We start from the raw sequence: 18,929 nt of genomic DNA, 5'->3' as shown, positions 1-18,929 counted from the left end.
AAATGCTTGAACCAAGGATATCGAAACGCGAGAAGAAGCTGCAGCTCAAGTAGGAACCGCCGTCTGGCTTAATGCGATTGCAAGCTGACCTTCACATCCTAGCTACGAACTGCCCACCTGCATACACTGTTCCGCGATATATCCGATACCTGCCCCGAATGGCTCGGATGTCATCATCTACGGACACGAGAGAGGTATTCGAGTGATATGGCGAGGTGGCAGGAGGCGCAAGCAGCGTGCCAATCCACCCAAGACGAACGGAGCCAGTAACGAGGTGATTTTGCTGGATAGTGACGATGAGGGACAGCAAAATCAAGACGAAGCGCCCAAAGCTCAGGACCAATATGAAGACACTGAGGATGATGAAGACCCGGATTGCTCATACCCACCCATTATACAAGAAGTTGACCTGGAGCATGGTTCGCCTGTTCTCAGCATTGCTGTGCCAGCGATCACTCCAGCAGCCATATCGCAGCTACCGCAGTACGCCCAGACACACATCATCGTCACGCAGGCCTGCGCAAATGGTGGGATAGTTGTTACGGCTATCGGGCTCCAGCCGCCAACAGAAGCTGAGAAGCGGAATGGTTCATTCCAGATCGACGAGGAATGGCTAGCAGAAGGCGGTAGCATTGCACGGAGTCTTGCTGTGAGGATCTCGCACAATCAGGAGCACCATCACGGCTGTCAGATCTTGGTCGCTACTGCTGGCGAAAACTTATCTCTGTGGAGTGTCGCAGTTAGCCAGAGGCGGAGCAATCCCAAACGGCTACTTCATCAACCGCGGTCAACGTTCAAAGTCGCTTTTCCAAGCTCTAGGAGCCAAGGTCACCTTCTGACGTCGGAAAGATCCGGTGCGGTGCGCATGTTAGATCATACGGAGAACCGCCTGGCCGATGGACGACCAGAGTCGCGAGGCTCTGCATCAGGACCGACGTCTGGAAACCAGGCTCCAGGCCGGTGGTTCATGTCATACTGCACTCCATTTCATAGCTCCAGCGGTGGTCACAGTCTTGCTCGGCGAAAGAACATCCTTGATACTGCATGGGTGTTGAGCGCCCGTGCGATACTGGTCCTCCTGGAAGACGGTGAGTGGGGTGTGTGGGATATGCGCGGCGCCTCGAGCGGCAACAAGAGCCCTGAAGAGTTTGCTCTTCATGGCTACTTGGGCGCATCCTCATCAACAGAGCTAGCAGAAGCTGGGAAGCAGAAGAAGGGAGGCGCACGGCTAGCTCCCATGACACCGAACACGAGAAGGACCAAATCCGAGAATCTGTTCAGTGGCCCCGAAAAAGTGCAGGGCGTCGCGCCTTCTGGTGGAATCTCGGTGTCGCCGATAAACACTCGCTCTGGTGCCGTCGACGAGAGCATAGTCATGTGGTACAACAACGAGATCTATTCGATCACTTCCATGCAAACCTTCTGGCAACGGAGCTCAAATCCGACCAACAGCGCCTCCGGCTTCGGATCGCTCTACACGCCTGGCCTCACTCACATCACCGATATCAACCTCATGAACGAGAACATCACCTCCATCTCGCAATTTGCCTCCCGATCAACGTCCAGTTCCACCGGCCAGATGAATGTCCCACGAGACATCCTTGTCTCGACTGAGAGCCGCTTCATCATCCTACAACACCAGGCCTCACCCACCGCCAAACGCGGCCTCTTCCAGCAAGTGGCTCAGCAGCCTACTATGCAAGATCAGCGCATGCTGGATGCTGGCGAGCTCGACCTCGGAGGCATGGACCGCCTTCTGGACGGCATGGCGACAGGAGGTAGAACGAGGAAAGTCGGCTTTGCTAATTAACAGGTAGCCAGTTCTTTGCCCAGCAAGATACCCCGTCAGAGCGCAACTGCCTGTGCATCTCTCCTCTCACTTTCCCTTACCTCCTTTTCTCTCACACCACTTCGAACCTTGTGGTCGAACTTCCGCGTGGCAGAGTGGGGCATTATTCTCAAGGCCAATGAGACTTGCTCAGTATTACACGCGGTACATCAACACGCCTCTCCAGTTCCACGAGAAGTCCGTAAGGATGTAAGGGGACACTCAGGCCTTCCCGACTTCGCCGGCTGCTTCTGCAGAAACTGGCAAGTGAGGCTGGCTGAGGGAGGTGGCTAGGCAGCGTGCGCTCGCCGAACGTCACATCGTCCGTTGAGGAAGGTCATGATGTGGCGGGGGTGGGCGGTGGTTGCTATAGACCGGTTTTGCGAGCAGTGAAGACTTCGTTCTTCAATTCTGATGTTGTTTGTGAGGTGGGCTACGGATACACATTCACGATCTTCCCAACAAACCCATCTAAGCTGGCAAAACCTTTCTCTCCTCGTCCATGTCCTCCGAATAGCCCTGGCCCACCACCGGGCATGACCAGAACCTGGGATCCAAGCTCGACGTACTCTTTCGAAGCGTCGAAGCTGAATGTAACGACCAAAGTTGGGGCAGTAATCAAGCCAGCAACTTTCTCGCTCTGCCCATCAGTCTCCATCGCACCCAGCGCGACGCCGAGTTCTCCACTATCAAAAGCTCCGTGCCCATTCGACTGCCCTGCCGATCCATCAGGACTGTCCGGAGCTCGGGCAGAGACGACTTTGGCCGACGCCCTCACGCTACAGACATACACCACCACGTGATTGCCCACCGCCAGCGCCTCCAGATCCTCACGAGCGAACTGGGCGTCAAAAGACCGAGTAGCCCGAGGCTGCACTGCAGTCAACACCATACCCTTCCGTATCCTGCCGAACGAAGCAGTAGAACCTGCCCTCTCCCCGGAATCCTCAGGCACAATAGCAATGGTGCCGACTTGATCCGCTGCTAAAGTGTGCACCGGAAGCCGGAGATTGCGGATGCTCTTTACTTTGAATCGTCGCCATTCCTGGTTGGGCAGTTGGAAGTGAGGTAGCGTGGGGTGGCCGTGGCGGAGAGCGCCAGGGAAGGATCGCGAGGTAGGGAGCTGTGCTGAGGGCCTTCTCACCGACCGGTCGTCCGAATCTTCGCTGTCTTCGATGTCGTGCACGGAGAAAGGGCCAAGGGTACCGGCGTCGCCAACCGAGATTTGGCCAGAGCGCAGCAGACCTGAGACGACTAAGCTGTCGATTTCGGCGGCCTTCTGGTAGTTGTCTTCGATGTGGAACGTGAAGCCGGAGCTTTGTCTTTGGTCTTGTCGAGTGCCAATAATAGGTAGCTCGTGCAGGAGCGCTTGTAAATTGCCAATGCCCCCGCCTTGAATGGCGCTTGTGAGCACAATCGGCACGGAGGCGAGAGGGTCATTCAGAAGTGGAAGCGCAGCATGGTATGCCGCCTCGACCGCGATACTGTCAACAGTCCGAAGTTCGGCTTCAGCGACCTCCGAGACGGCCGGGTTCTTTAAGATGACAGGCTGCTTCCCGGCGGCCTTCACAGCATCCAATACTTTTGAAAGGCTACCCTTGAGTCCAGAGCGCGAAGCAAGGTCTAGCTTGGTGATGACGATGACCAGCGGTAGGTGCAGCTTCAAGCACAAATCCAGCTGTGCCCCAGATAAATCCATGTCCGGGACACTGGCGCCAACGTTCTGCTGGCTTGTCTGCGTACTCCCGGATTTCCCAGCTGTGTCTTCCATGTCGTCGGCTGGGATACATAAAAGCGTCCAGTGCGGGTCCCAGCCAACCAAGCCTCTGACGGTAGTCCGTCGGTATCGTGGATGTCCAGCTGAGTCTGAGATGAAAACGACACGATTGCCATGCGCTGCAACGTGGACGTCGATCCAGGACGCCATATTCTCGATTGCGAAGTTCAGCACTTCCAATGTGCCGTCATTGGTGTCTCTGAATCCGATGAGTTCTTGAGAGACCGAGCTTGTCACGCCAGACGTAATCTCATGGCGGTGTTTCAGCATGCTCAGGCGGCTTTTGCCACGACCATTGTCAAGAGTTGATGTTGTAAGAGTCCCCAGCAACGTGGACTTCCCGGACATCGTCGGACCTGTCAAAGTTACACGGAGCTGTTCTGTAGAGGGCGATGCCGGGACATTGCCAGCCGCTGAAGGTTGTGCTCGTTCCCCAGCCTCACTGTCAGGTTCAGCAAAGGCACCGGGACTGTCCGGCTGCAAATACGGTTTCACGAAGGCTTCCACGACAAACAATGAGCCGCTTCGCCGCACTCTCCGTTCTTTGCGGCCAACGAGGTCGTTCTCGAGCCACTCGCAGTCACCCACTATCTCTTTGCGCAGAACCTCGACAACGCAGCCGAGACAAGCAGCCATGGCTCGTAGATTGTTGAGACTCTCCTCCATCTCATCATCAGCAAGCCCAACAAGCGTGCCGTCGTCAGACACTCCGATCTCGTAAAGCGCGCCTTGACTCTCTTCAAGCCCGTGGAGTAGTCTTCTTGGCTGCTGCGGCGCACGTAGCTCTGGCAGAGCTTCCGGTAAGGATGGCAAGATGATGTTGGTGGCAGATGAACTGTGGTGTGGAGACGACTGCTGCAGGCGCCACAATAGTTGGGTGGTCAACTGCTCCAAGCGGTGCTGCCTGGTTTGCTGCATGGAAGCCGAAGGCATCGCGGTCTCGGATGTACTCTGCCCATTGCTAGTGACAGACTCAGATAAGCTGCGTCCGGTCTGGGAGATAGCAGTTTTCGAGTGCTTTGAACCCGATACTTGACTTCCTGTGCTGGTAGCACGGAATTTGCGTCTCGGACGCAGTAGCAGATGGAGCTTGTACTCTACAGGACCTTCCTGTGGTTCAGCTTGGAGACGTGTTCTGCCATCCCGACGGGCCCCGTTTCCATGGCCCTGTAGCCTCACGCCTGGGCCGCCCTCTCCGGCACTGAGCGTCTGTGGGAGCTCGCTTTCGCCAGCCGTGGAATCTTGCAACCACGGAGATTGAACACGGGGCGGTTCCGGCTCAAATGTGAATATAGAAGCCATTATTAGCAACAATACCACAGCTCCGATACGCTGATTCTACACTTCGGGTGCTGACTGCTTCCTTCCGCAGTCGAGAAGCCTTATCCAGGTTGTTCTTGCCCTCTTGTGATACATGCGCGACTCATGCTCAAGCCTTCATTTTATTCTTAAAGCTTTTATGTTCCGTAAAGCGCGGGAGTTGGTATGTGAGTAATGGATCTGGAACAGCGTGGACAGGCGTTGGAACATCTTTGCGGTCGTCGTGGAGGCTGTGGAGTGGGTTGCTACGGTCGTGCTGTCCTCCTGAGGTCATGCGATAGATGCGCGCATCTTGGTAGTGACGATAGGTATCTGAGGAGGTAAAAAATAGCAGGTGAAGTTGCTTTTGCAGTCAGCATCCGGATGATGGGCGACGCTAAGCTTTGGGTACTCCGGCAGGGCACGGTGGTAGAACCTCTTTCAGCAGCGTCTCCGAATCTTGACAATCCTTTACAACACCTCACCTCGAATATCAAGATGTAAGACAGTGGCTGAAAGGTGCAATGCGAGCCTCTGCCACCCTGGATATGCGATTGAGGAATTCTCTGGAGCGCAATGAACAGCAGAGATCGATCACAGCGTCTCCCCATGCCTTGCCCAGCACATGGGAGGGGTGGCGGACTCTCGCAAGCAGTACATACCACAGCAAACGTGTGTATAACCAGGTCGAGAGAGGGCTATGAACTGTCGTCGAAAACCCATTCGAAGTACCTCTATCGGGACTTTACAGGAAGCACGTGAAGATGCCAGACGCAGAGAAGCGGCATCCAGAGGAGCAACTGAGGGAGATACCAAGCAAGTCTCACCAAGCTGCCTATTTACGATAAAAGCTTCACGGGCAGAGGCTCTACCAGCAGCGGTAGCGTTTTTGGATAGACAATATCGGACCGACCGTCCAGGTGAATGGCCATGCCGCGCAAGCAAATACGAGCGCAACAGGTCGCTTTCGCGGATGTCCTCAACATCCCACTGTCTCGTCTGACTAGGGCAGCACTCGTTGGACACCCTTACGATAGAGGAACCTAAAGTGCGCAATCGAGATACGTAGTTCATCGTGGCATTCAACTCAGCAAGACGTGCAAGGCGAACAGGTTGCTCCGCTAAGGTTGCTCCGCTCAGGTAGCCACGGCGTGTCTATGAGCCCGTCCTCGGGCCCTCGGGATGGTGTGCGGAACCATTCTACCTCGTCTGCCAACGGTGATTCCACACCCGCACTTAGTGCTTTGTGCGAAGTATCTGGCCCGGCACTAACCCAGCATCGCAAGCACCGCTCGGAGGTCGATTCTGATCTACAAAAGCCAAGCGGAGTGGAGGGAGACTGGTGGTAGAAGCTATCTCCGGCCTTGTTCAGCCGTACGGCCACTGGATGCCGTCTCCGCTGTAGCTCTTTCTCTTCGTGACTTTGACGGACCATAGGGTTTCCATACAGCTGATATATCAGTCCGTACCTCCAGCCGCGATACCTTTGACCAGCCAGCGGTGAGTAAGCAGTCAGCATGAACGAGCGATACCCGGGACTCGATGGTGGCAGGAACTCGGGAACGTTCCTCCCGCTCGTCGTCATGCAGATCAGTCTGCGAGGATTAGACGTGAGAGGCCAATCACAAATCCGACTTTGAAACGGCGCTTGTTAGCCGGGGTAGGGCTTGTAGGCGGCGGCAACTTTGTCAGGCAGACCGCAGACCCCGAGACGCCTCCGTTGCCAACCGCTGCGGTTTTGTGCTATGGGATGAGGCGCGGGCAGGGCTGTGGACAGCAGCAGCTCGCAATCGCAGCCATGTACTATTTGAGCAACCGCTCTTCGCGAAACTCCAGAAGCGGACCAACGAGAGCAGTGTACGAAAGAGAGACCAACCCCATGAGCGATCTACAAAACCAGAGCTCTAACAAGCACTCAAGGACATGTCAAAAACACCCCCACACGCCGATGTAGTGCACTTGCTTTCAGGAGATGAACAAAACTGATCGCTCGCAGCATCCACGGAATACCTGATGAGGTGTTAGGGTGTGAGGGGGTGGGTTTGAGTTGTAAAGTCTGATAATGGATGACTACTCTGATCTACACTGTGTTGTGGGACGAAGTGACAACCTCAGCCCCTCATGAGCCCTCGTGGCCCCAGCTGCCACCTGACTCTTCTAAAATTGTCTCGGCTCCACCGAGAAAATCGCCGTCTTCTCATGCAGATCGTCAACAGCCATCCGGTCATACCCCGGCGACCACCCGTGAATTCATCTCCGTCGTCTCCATGCTCTCCCACGTGAGACGACCATGCCGATCGTCTCTCATCGATCAAAAACTCAAAAAATCAAATGTTGCCAAGCGAGGGGTATCTCATGCGATCGATCAATCAATCAAAAGTGTGTGTGCTCGTAGAATGTTTGTGCTCATCAGCAAAGGAGCTGATAAAGTCGGGCGTGCTTCGTGCTTCGTTCGCCGCCATGAACGTCGTCGAGTGGATTTCACTGTGGGTCACTCGGCCTCCTCGTCTTCGTGCACTTGTCATGCGCCAAATGGCCGTTCCGCGCCGTCGTCCTGGTGAACTCGGCGCCGCACTTGGGGCAGTATGACTTGGACGCGGATCCTGACTTCTCCCGCTGGTGTCGCAGCAGGTTGCTGAAGGTAGAGAATTGGCGTCCGTTGCAGCCGTGCTCCCAGCACTGCGGCTTGGGTCGCTGGTTGAGCACGCGGATCGAGGCGTCGCTGCCGAGTGGTTTGGCCATGACTTCGTTGACGCTGCTTCCGACGAACGGCGGAGGGTAGCTGAGGCTTTGGCTATAGACTGGTGCTGAGGTCGGTGCTGACGAGAACGACTGGCTGTACATATTTTGTTCGTATAGGCTTGGTGATCTGATAGGAGTCAGTGATGATCGCTGTAAGAAGGTATGTCGAGATGCATACCTCGATGGGTTGGAGTATTGCGGCATCATGCCCGAAGTGTTGGATCCGAGGTGGGGTGACGGTTGAGGGCTCTGAACGAGGCCGCTGATCGATGGGATCGATTGCCCGGTGACCATCGAGTAGTCGACACTGCTTCCAGAGTCGTACGAGCTGGTCATCCGTCGAAACGAGGGGTTGTATGACGGTTCTGGCGTGTTCGTGTTCGACAGGTCCGAGTATCGTCTGAAGTTCTCATGCGTCGGAGGAGCTGATCGACTTTGGTAGAGCGCAGGACTGGATGAAGCGGTCTGCGCATATGCAGATGCTCCGCTAGTTGTTTGAGCTTGCGACAGACGCGGCGGTGGAATGTAGTTCTGCTCCATGTTGTAGCCTGTCGTCGTTAGTTGACGATCCGACACAGTTCACAATGGTTGCACTCACTGCCAGGTTCAGCTTCGATGGGGCCGGAGCCGTACTGCGAAGGCAACAAGAAGCCTAGCGAACTGGGCAATCGTTAGGTCTATCCGGAAAGTATGTGATCGACTGTCTGACTAACCTCATCTCTGCCGCAGCAGTGGGCTGTTGGTGGAAGGTGAAGTCTGCAGTCGCGCTGATGCCTGTGGTCACCGGAACTTCATTTGCATCAAACACAGTGGGCAGTCCAGAGTCGGAACGAGGCGGTGTCGGGACGGACCACTGAGGAAAGGGCTCAATATGTTGATGAGCTTCGGGAAAGCCCTGGGGCTGCGGCGAGGACTGAGGTGTGAGCCAGTGCGGAGCTGACGTTAAGGACACCCCACAGCTCTCGGCCGCACTCGACTGTTGCTCGAGGGCGTACTGGTAGAGACGGTCTGCCTGCGTCGCCGACACCGAGTATTGCGACGACGATGGGGCCCGTTTGCGGACGGCGCCGCGGTTGTCGAGAGGGTGGACAGAGTAGTTGCTGTAGGTTCGCATGCGTTGCAGCTGAGATGAGGCCTGGGAGAGAGGTGAGTCCATATTCGCGAAGATGGACGCCTTGACGGAAAGCGGTTGTCAAGCACAGCCAGGCCGGGAAGAATCCTTACTTAATAAGTTGCGGGAAATCGTGCGAGCATGGACAATGATATACAAGGGAGCGGGTGGTGTTTCATGAGGTAGTGTTAGTGGGTGCGTTAGGGACCCTTCGATCGACTGCTAGCATCAAAGGCTGTACATGGCTGTGAACTGGGAGACCTGCATTATTCACTCGAGCCAACAGGCCCTAGTCGAAGAGGGAATAGATCGAGGGCCTAGCGTTGGACGTGCTGGAGGATTCCCTTCCCTGTCGCCATCTTGACTTTCTGTGGCCCCGACGTGCCCGAGTGAGCCGTCGAACCGTCTCTCGAGCGTGCTCACCTGGCCAGTCAGCGGCGCGGGGGCTCTGGCTCAAATGGAGGTGGGCATGGAGAAGGTTGGCGAGCAGCAGGCAGAAGCTTTCCATGCGCTGCGCTCACCCCCAGAGCGACAACGGTCACAACTCGCATCTCGAACCCAGCACGCCCACAGTCTGCCTTCGCTGTTGCTTCTCTGTTGCTATATCTTGCATTCGACCCAATCTGCATCATTCTGCGACGTGAAGCAGCGAACAAAAGCCAAGATGGGATGCATTCCTTGCGCGTGGTGCGACAATGGCCTTATCAAGATTGCAAGAGTAACCGCATACCCACCCGTTGCCGTGTATGCTTGAACATGGTCTATTGATCCTCGAACGGATGGGATATGCACCTGTGGCTGGTGTGTGGGAACAGACGGCTTGCCTTTCACGTCCATGGTACACGGCTACGGCCATACGCCTCTCGGAACATTGCTTCCCATCTTAGATAATGCCGGCCATTTTGCGTCATCCCGAAGAGCGGAAGTGGCCGCGAGGCTCTCTCGCGTGTGCTGCTGCGCTGCTGGGAGGCTCACTGTACGAAGGAGAACGAGCACCACCTCGCGCTTTCGTATAAGACAGGTACGTACTGCCTTCGCCCTCTTCACACCTAGTCTGCTCTTCCTGCGGGAGTCCTATGTGTTGTGACCCAAATTGGGCGACAGCTGCCCACTGACTTAGCCTCCACACTGGTTAATTGAACTGGTAATGCCGCAGCGCTCTTGGCGGAGAGTTGGGGCCGCTTTAGTCCATGATCTTCAGCAAGGTGGATGTCTAATCAAAGGTCGGCCGGAGTCAGGAGCACATCACCGTCGAGCCAGACCGGGAATCGAGAGCCACAGGCTCGAGAAAAGACACAGGTCGAGACGAATGCCTGACAAGCCGCGTGAGGATCATCGGCTCCTGCACCGAACCAGCCACGAGCGATCGGCGTGGGACTCTGAAACGCGTGTGAGTGATTAGATAATTTGGCCGTTGGATTTCCTTCCCTGCCCGCACGCGCAAAGGTCGGGAAGCTGCCGAGATGCACGTGCAGGGACCAGGATGGAGAGCCCGGCCACTCTAGAGCAGAGCTTCATCTTGTCGGTGCTATTCTCGTCCTCGATCTCGAACGGTGTCTCTAGCGTGTCGAAGTCGACATTTGCGCCTGAATCGCTGCCAATCACCATGCATCCGCAGAGGTTGAATCGCACGTTGCAAACGTTGCCGACTGCAGGCCAGTCTCACCAACCGGCGGTCAGCCGAACGTTTATCGGACCTCATGTGGAAAGTCACGCAGGCCAACATCTCCAAAGAAACGGTTGTGTTTCAAGGTCTGCCGCAGTCGTGAATGCCCTGCATGCGCTGTTGACATCGTGAGAAGCATCGTCGGTCGGGCGTCAACGGCATGGTCGTGGACTGTGAGAAATTACCACATGGTACCCCCACACCAGGCGCATGCTAAGATGATGGTCCCCCATTCAACATTGACCATGCATTGAAGAAATTGTCGGTGAAGTCGAGACCCGCCGAGCTATCAAACTTTGGTATGGTTCGAGATCTGCTTGCTGCTGTGCGGCTCGTGGGTTCCTGAAGGCGTGCTTGTATCAGCGCCATTCGCAAGTCTGTCCATCCTGCAGTCGCCGGCTCTGCGTTTCGATCGTCAACAGCAAAAGCCCTGCCCATGTGTTCCTTCAACAACCATTCTTAGATCAAGGCGATGGACGGATTGGCGCAACGCCGCGGTGTCATCGACTGTAAGCATCCGGGATGGTTTGTGGGTTAGGGCGGTGGTCGGCGCATTGTCGCGATATCACGCCCCGACAGATACCGGCCACTTCCCACCGATGAAGCTAACGTGCTCCATCAACTGGGGTAAACAACGAGGATGTGGATGTCGTCACATTCCTCCCGGTAAACCAAGCAAAAGTCGCAAATAGCAGCGGGAGGTTCCTATATGCACGTTATTTCATCCTTCGCAGAGAACGCGCTGTTTCATCTTTTCGACCAACTCGAAGCCACCAGGCGATGCATACCATCGACCTGGGCTCTGCAGATGACCACGGCAAGATAGGCTGCATGCAACTTGGCACGTGTTGAAACTCGGCAACTTCCCGCCGAAGAGGAGGAAGATCTCAGGCTAGTCCCATCGATCTCCAGTGGTATGTGCGCCGAGGAGAGCGCACAATGTGTCTGTATTCGGGCATTTTCTACGGGACGATGGCAAGGGTCTTCGAAATCGGCGTCTTTTGCGGGATATTTACATGGGCTCGACCCCAGTGCTCCTACATGAGAATCATCAGTGGCAGGAGGGAATCATTCAATCCAAGAATAAACGATCGCCAGTCCATCAGTCGCCGACCCGTTTCTGTCATTCTCCTCGTGGTTCCTACAAGGCTGTCTGGACTGTCGATCGAGGATGTGAAGACTCCGCGGGTTGCAGATGTGCGGGTCACCTGGTGACACGGCACGGCGAAGAAGGCGTGCGTAAACTCGGCATCACTCCGCTCCCCAACCCACCAGGCTTCCCGGCGAGCCGGCCTCGACTTACCGTAGTCAACCCCAGCGCAAACTTGCAATGGGCCGTCGAAGATGAGCAACGCGTACGGAAATGGAAATGATGAAACACTGGAAGCAATGCCTACTGCAGCATCGATCTGGATTAGCCACAATGCAACAAATCATAGCAAGAACTGGCCTTGCAGGGGGGTATCATCCAACTCAACAACATGCTGTAGCCACCAATGCCATACTCCCCCACCAGTATGTCCCATTCTCCCAAAGACGCGGACGTTGTAGGAACGCCCGCGCCATCTGAAACTCTGCTCCTCCTGCATGTGAGGGAAATTCTGATGATCCATAGCGGTGAACATTGTGGCGAGCGAAGTGCCTCCACGCCCGCGGGCTTTGAAAGTAGGAATTAGTAACGCCGGCGGGAGAAAGATCTCCACGGGCCATCAGCGGCAGCAATGAGGGTGGGAGGATCAAGCCATAGTCGGGAGACCGACATTGATCCCGTTTCCAAATTTGTCCATGATCGTGAAAGCCGTTGTTTCGAAGTTGACCAAATCACACGGCATGCAGTCCCATTCTCGCCTGCGGACATTGGCACATTCGAACACAGTGTCCACGTTCACCCGCCTCCGAAGAGGTCAGCGACGCTCTCGAGCCCAGCATCGTCCCCATTTGCAAGTGCAGGCCGCTGCTCAACCTCCATGTACTTTGGCTGCACCGTAGCCTTCTTCACGGGCGGAGCCGCGATCTTGCCAGCCTCGTGAATGCTAACACCCCTCACGCCTTCCAGCAAGTCCAACACCAGCGAGCGCAGCATCCTCTCAGCCGGCACAGGCTGCTTGCATATACGTCCCAGGGTTTTGTCGACCTTTGCGGCAGACACGTCGGGCAGACTGAGCAAGACTTCACGCGGCGTAGGTGTCTTCGGCGCGTACAGGAGCAAGATCTGTGCGATCAGAGCGGCCAGATCCTTTTGCATGTCGGCGAAGTATGGTTCGTTGAGGGAGGTGATGCAGGCCTTCAGCACTTCTGTCGACATGAAGTCGCGGACTTGTGGCGAAGGTGCTGTCTCGGATTGGAAGAGTGGGACGAGCGTACGGAAGGTGCGACAGATGGTCGTGCAGCAGCGGGTGTCTCGCATCCGAAGCGCATGCGTGCAGAACAGCATCAAGGGCTCGAGTACCGTCGGATCTGCAAGGACAATGTCGCTTACCAGAGGCTTGGGTACCTCGTGTCCACCGCTGCGCTTCGATGGAGGCATATGAGTATCGAACTCCAGCAGGAAGGGCACGAACGAGACCACAGAGAAGGTAAGCTGACGCAGTACGCTCTCTAGCCTCATCTCATCGCCCAGCGTATCCTCTTCCGTTTTCTGCTGAGTCGCGTGCCCGATCGCCTCCCACTCGCTGCTGATCTTTGTGTCCATCTTGTTGAAGAGCTGCGTCAACAGAGGCGGCAAGAAACGTCCCCGATAGTGCGGCGGACACTTTGACACAAGTCCGGTCGCCAAATTGATGACTGAGTGGAGGTGGTTGGCCGACAGCGCGCCAGCATCGGCGAACAGAGCATCCGCCAATGGCTCCGCGACATCAGGTATGCCATAGAACTGCTCTTCGAACTTGGTCATGAAGTAGAGCAGATGGTACCCCTGCTCGCGGATGTTCCTCGTCGTACCTCTCACGGTCGACGCAAACCCTTCGAAAGAGTCCTTCGAGCCGCTGATCCGCGCGTAGAATTCATCTCTCGTCTCATTGGAGATGCCAGACTGCCAGAAGCGATCTTGCAGCGTCCGCCTGACTACCGCCTGGATCTCATCAGGCAGATGCGACCAACTGGCCATATTGTGGAAGGCTTGCGCATGTCGCAGCAGACGCAGCAGATTCGGCAGGATGATAGGGATGACATCGCCCCACAGCGCACAGCCTGTGTCGAACTCTTCGGAATCTGTCCTCAGCTTCTCTGTCGTCGCTGCAAGCATCGACTTCGTCATGCGCAGCGGCAGCGCATCGCTCTTGGCCTTGATGCTCGCCTGCCTCGCCTGGCCCGCTGCGTCCAGCTGCTGCGACGTCCAGTCGGCCACCCGGTCAAAGCCGTGTGCTTTGTAAAATTCGTCTAAGCCAGCAAGATCGAGGCTCTCGCAAAAGGTCTGCAAGCTCGAAAGCGACGCGCTAAACGCCTGATCTTGCCAAGCATCATAAACGGGCTGCAGCATCTGCTGCAAGCGAGCGAGACGCACGTCGTGGTTGATGCCGGCGGCCCGATGGACGATCATGAAGAGGAAGGCCTTGTAGCCCCATACCAGCCGGGAATCGTCGCTGTGCTTTTGCAGTAGCACGCCGATGCGTGGCTCCAGCTCGTTGTACACCTCGAGAAGCTCGTTGGCGAATGTGATAGCAAGCTTCTGAAGTTCCAACACACGCAGCCCTTCGAACTGCTTGACGGCTTCGGAGTAGGTGGCATGCTGAGGGTTGTCGTAGAGACGCATGGTAAGCAGATGTTGCACGATGTGTAGCACGAAGTTTGGCTCAGGCCTGATGGTGCGAAGAATGGCGACTAATGTCTGCAGTACCTGGGCAGCAACTTCGGGATCGTCAGAGTGCGTGTTGATCACATGGTAACACCATTGCTGCAACGCCTGGGTCGTGTTCGATTTGTCGGCGTCTGCTCTGGCATGGACTTCGTCTTCTGGGGCGAGAGCAGCAACGTCTGCCAACCACATGGAATAACCCTTCAAGGTACTCGACACAACCTGGTACTGCGCCTCAAACTGCAACGTAGGTAGATTGGTCTTCGAGTACGACGCAGAATCGAATCCTCGGCCGCCAGTATAAGGTCCCGCCTCCAACATCTCCCGCATCTGCCCTAGCACATGCGACAGCGCTTCCAGAGGCCGCGTCTTCGCGATGGACTGGATGACCGTGGTGCAGTACCGTCGGTAGTTGCCCAGGAATGCGTGCCTCTCTGGCATGGTGTCGAAGTCGTCGTAGAGAAACTGGACAGTCTCGTCTTCGGAATCCTCGGGTTCGGATTCGTATCGCAGCATCCTTGAGCTACATGTCTGTATCAGGACGCCGAGTGCTTTGACAACTATCTCGACGATGGCGTCGTCTTGAGAAGCCATGAGCTTGGTCCAGCTGTGTAAGACAGGGATCGAGACGTGCAGGCTCTTGTGCTGGAGCACCAGGAGTAGGAGGTCGAAAAAGGCGGACGGGTCTTCACCATTTTGCTTGATGAGATCGGGATGCTGCGCGACAGCGTCTCCAAGTAGCGAGAGTACATCCGACAGTTTCTTCTGCAACGTATACTTCTGCTCGTCCTCGCCTGGCTGGATCTGCACACTCTCAAACGTCTGCCTCAGCAAAGCCACGCGATCCTGCCGTAGCATATGCTGCATCTGTGAGAACCAACTGTCGTGCCAATGCTGTCCGTATGGCCTGGCCAGCAGAACATACAGCACCTCGGTGGCCGCAAGCTGCAGCTCCACAGTGTCGGTATGGAATGGCAATGTCAAGCAGTCCACCGCGTTCGCCTCGACGACGCCTTTCAGATTGATCCACTGCATCGTCGGGCGCAGCGCATGCAGTGTCTTGACCGCGCAAAAGGTCATCGTCCTGACAAATCCCTGCTCGCCACCCACCCTCATCTGCTTCACGCAATTCGCAAAGAACTCGCACATGCGAAGCAACCAGCCCACCTCGCCGGATCTGATCCTGCTCATCGGATGACTGCTGCCGTTGCCGTTTTGCTGCTGAGCCGAGAACTCGCGGTGCAGACCTTCCGGGATCATAACGTCGTTCAAGCACGCACCCAACACATCCAGCCTCAGCCCCGCCACCGCATCCTCACCGTTGATGATGTCCTCACTCAAAGTCTCCAGCACCGACAGTACCAGCAGCTTGTTCGCCGCACCCTTTTCACTAATCGGCTTGTCCCACAACGTCACCAGCAGAGCATCCATGTCCGTCCACTCGTCACCCCAGCACCTCTTCGCTACCTCCGCCCATAGCTGTGCCACCTTATTGCGGATATACAATGCATCTTGCTCTCGAATGCTGCCTGCAAGGAACTTGACCCACTGCCGTAACTGCTCTGTCTGCTCGCTGTTGTATTCGCCCCATCTGTACCGGACTGCGTATTCCAGCAGCTGGAGACCGTAGTACCGCACCGCATCACTCTGCTTCCAGTCGTCTGCGAGGGTGAAACCGAGGTGAGGGGCATCTGGCTGGTGCTTCACTTCTTCGAGGTGACGGAGTGCTTGTTGGCGGATGTCGTTGGTCACTTTCGGATCGAGGTTGGCGTGAAGAGCCTGTTGAATGGTCTCAAGACGAGAGCTGGGTGAAGGCGTTTGACGCCAGTGTGTGTCGAAGGCGCCGTCGTTGTTCATCGTGGCGGCGGTTGGAGTTATGAGGAAGGTGAGAGAGTGGAAGGTGTGCGGTTGCGGTTGCGGTAAGAAGTTCTAGGCAGTCATGCTGAAAGAAAGACGACCTCTTAAGGAGTGAGAGGTAAAAGTGAGAATGTTGTGCTGTAGCTGTAAGGCTCATACTTGTGGGACATGATCCAGAAAGTGAAGACGAGGTCACATGTCTGAATCTCGAAAAAGCGGCGCTAGCAGACAAGCTGCAGATGCAGATCCTAGCGACTTTCACATGACAGTGTTTATTTGCATGGCGCATGACGATGGGCAGAAAGCAATAGATAGAAGCTGTACATGTGCGCTCCCTCGCAGGTATAAACGGCTCACATAACCGAACAATTCCTCCCCATCTGCCAGTACGCCTCCAAGTACCCCTCCTCCTGCTCCTTGCCTACCGCAGCACCACCCTTCCTCTTCAACCCCTTGATCGTAACACTCTGCTCGCCCTCACCATGCCACCACTTGAACACCTGCTGCTCCGCGCCCTCCACCTGCTCCACCGTTTCGATCATCCACTTTCCACCGCTGACCTCAACCTTGGTCTCGGACTGCGGGAAGTGGAACGCTGGCAAGAAAGCCTCAGTAGGGCTGTCTTGGGGCGTGGGTGATGGAGAAGTCAGGGAGAGCGTGAATGTACAGTTTTTGAGATCGAAACCGTAGCTCGAGATCGTGCCATAAACGCAGACTGGTGAGGGGCGGATATAGGCTTCCGCAGCGCGGAAGCCAGGAGCGCCGTCTGCGAGTGATGTCGATGGTGTGATCGGCTGGACCATCTCGTTAACGGACAGTGTCTTCTGGAGAGTTCCTGGGCCGACGGGTGCGCTGCGCTCACTCTGGCTTTCAGAGTAGCTTGGACTGCTCGGGTCGAGGCTGAGCTTGCTGGACGAAGCGCCACCCTCTGCTTGTCTGGTATGGCTGGCTGAGGGCAGAGATCTGTCTTCTCTGCAGTAGATACTGAGGTCTTCGCCGTTCCAGTTGTCACCCCAGTAGTGCGTGTTGCTTGCAGTGTACACCCACCATGTCAGTCCTTGAGCTTTGCTGCCTTCGACGGCGTAGAAGTTGGCATCTACAGCAGCAATTTGACTGCTGTAATCGCCTGTCTGATATGCTTTCTGATCGTCCATATCATATGGTATGCCGATCTCGGTGTACACGGTGGGGTGGGTGCCCATGTACTCTTTGCCCTCTCTGATGATCTCTGCTAGCTGGTCCTTGAAACAGTTGCGTATCGCCGTTTCGCCGATCTTGATGGCAAACGCCGGCGAAGAATAGCGACCTCGTAAAATACCCAGTACGTCCACGTTCCATAGCCTGTTCCATTTCTTCATGATCAGAGTGATGCCGTCGTAGAAGTGTGACGCGAAGACCATGTTCGGGTCATCGTCCTTCGTCCCTTTGATCGTTGGAGGTATCTCGAAAGGTCCAGACTGCATGAACATCATAGCTTCAGGCCAGATATCTCGGATTGCTGTTCGATGGGCACGGTAGTAGTGCATGAAGTAGTGATCTGTCCAGTATTCCTGATCAAGCTCGTCTCCAGTCTTCGGATGTTTTGTAAAATACTGTGGTAGCTTCAGCTCATCTGTAGAAGGATCCCAGACGCCGTGTTGTGCCCATATGCATTCTCCCAGCTTCCATGAATCTGCTCGTTGCCAGCCATACTCGCCGTCGTCCCACTCTGCCGGATCTAGCCATGCGCTCTCGCCTTTCGGATCGACGAGCTGTGTGCCACTTTTGTAGGGACCAAAAGAGCCAAAGTCCCAGGTCTCAATCTCACAAGCCCTGCCTGAACCGGTCAACATCGCCTGCCATGCCGTGGGAGTTGTGAGCTTGCGCAATTTCTGCCACTCAGGCAGCTGGGCCAGATCTTCATGTCCAACATATCCCCGATTGGGCTCATTGATGCTCTCGTAGCCGATCACCACATCGTGCTCCAGATCGCCAGCTTCGTGGATACGTTTTGCGAGACGCTTGTTCGCGGCCATGAAATGATCTTGTAACCAGTCCTGGATATTCTTCCCGTCAATCACGCACTTCGGCGCAAAATCCTTGCCGGCGAAGAACAGCGTCATCATGGTCTGACAGGCCAGTCGCTGATAATTGGTCGCCCAGCACATCTTTGGAAACGTGGCAGGGTCCGGCCATGTGTTGTGCACAATAGCAGCTTGGTTATTGTGCAGCTTCTTAGGATCCAGACCACAAGCATACAGTGTCCACATTGGCGCCCCGGAGCCTCCCGTAAACCTCGACCAGACATCCTGATGCGGGTCCATGAAGATGTAAAAGCCATACTCCTTCGCTATCCGCAAGATCTGGATCGCGTGGTCTATGAAGTCCTCATCATACTTCCCAGGTCCCGCATGCTCCAGCGCTTCCCAAGTGTACACATATCGAATGGTGTTGAAGCCCCATCGTCTTAACCGTGAGAAGTGCGTGTGTGCGTCTGAGACAGAGAATGGTCTATCGACAAAGGAGGCCTCGTCGCCTTCGAAGAAGTGCTCGCGTTCATGGCTGGGCACATCCGGGTGAGCTGGGTATTTGGTATCGCCGGCTACGTTGATGCCTCGAAGGGTCACCTCACGGTTGTGCGAATCTCGAAAGGTCGAACCATCGATTCGGAGGCGGAACGGTGCCATAGCAGAGTCGTATCAAGATTGCAGGTGGTGCTCAAGTAGAGCTTGGAGATGATATATGGCTATTCCATGGTAGCCGCGAGAGTCGTACGATCAAAACTTGTATGGCACTGTCCAAACGCGCGGTCGGCCCCCTTGTGTGGTACCCTTGATCGTGGTTCTCTGTGTTTTTATTCGTACGAAAGCAAGTCCT

The 18,929-nt window shown here is 55.7% G+C and overlaps 4 protein-coding genes across 4 annotated transcripts; 1 reads left to right on the top strand and 3 right to left on the bottom strand.

Moving 5' to 3' along the window:
* Positions 1–2: 2 nt before the first annotated feature.
* LTR77_003078 (uncharacterized protein) lies at positions 3–1,810 on the top strand (the record flags this gene model as incomplete). Its single annotated transcript, XM_064800335.1, has 2 exons — positions 3–49; positions 103–1,810. 2 exons carry the CDS (start codon positions 3–5, stop codon positions 1,808–1,810), a joined length of 1,755 nt encoding a protein of 584 aa, XP_064661674.1.
* Positions 1,811–2,261: 451 nt separating this feature from the next.
* LTR77_003077 (uncharacterized protein) lies at positions 2,262–4,538 on the bottom strand (the record flags this gene model as incomplete). The annotated part of the gene is made up of 1 exon (XM_064800334.1): positions 2,262–4,538. The coding sequence occupies one exon, from the start codon at positions 4,536–4,538 to the stop codon at positions 2,262–2,264; it is 2,277 nt and encodes a 758-aa protein (XP_064661673.1).
* Positions 4,539–7,385: 2,847 nt separating this feature from the next.
* Positions 7,386–8,802, bottom strand: LTR77_003076 (uncharacterized protein; the record flags this gene model as incomplete). The annotated part of the gene is made up of 4 exons (XM_064800333.1): positions 7,386–7,773; positions 7,825–8,194; positions 8,245–8,306; positions 8,360–8,802. 4 exons carry the CDS (start codon positions 8,800–8,802, stop codon positions 7,386–7,388), a joined length of 1,263 nt encoding a protein of 420 aa, XP_064661672.1.
* A 3,506-nt stretch (positions 8,803–12,308) lies between these two features.
* On the bottom strand, positions 12,309–18,739 carry MSN5 (karyopherin; the record flags this gene model as incomplete). Its single annotated transcript, XM_064800332.1, has 2 exons — positions 12,309–16,145; positions 16,436–18,739. 2 exons carry the CDS (start codon positions 18,737–18,739, stop codon positions 12,309–12,311), a joined length of 6,141 nt encoding a protein of 2,046 aa, XP_064661671.1.
* Positions 18,740–18,929: the final 190 nt, after the last annotated feature.

The sequence above is a fragment of the Saxophila tyrrhenica genome (genome assembly GCF_035928015.1).
Source record: "Saxophila tyrrhenica strain CCFEE 5935 chromosome Unknown scaffold_4, whole genome shotgun sequence".
NCBI lineage: Eukaryota > Fungi > Ascomycota > Dothideomycetes > Mycosphaerellales > Extremaceae > Saxophila > Saxophila tyrrhenica.
The sequence above is the reverse complement of the archived record's forward strand: the minus strand, read 5'-3'. Positions and strand labels throughout refer to the sequence as shown.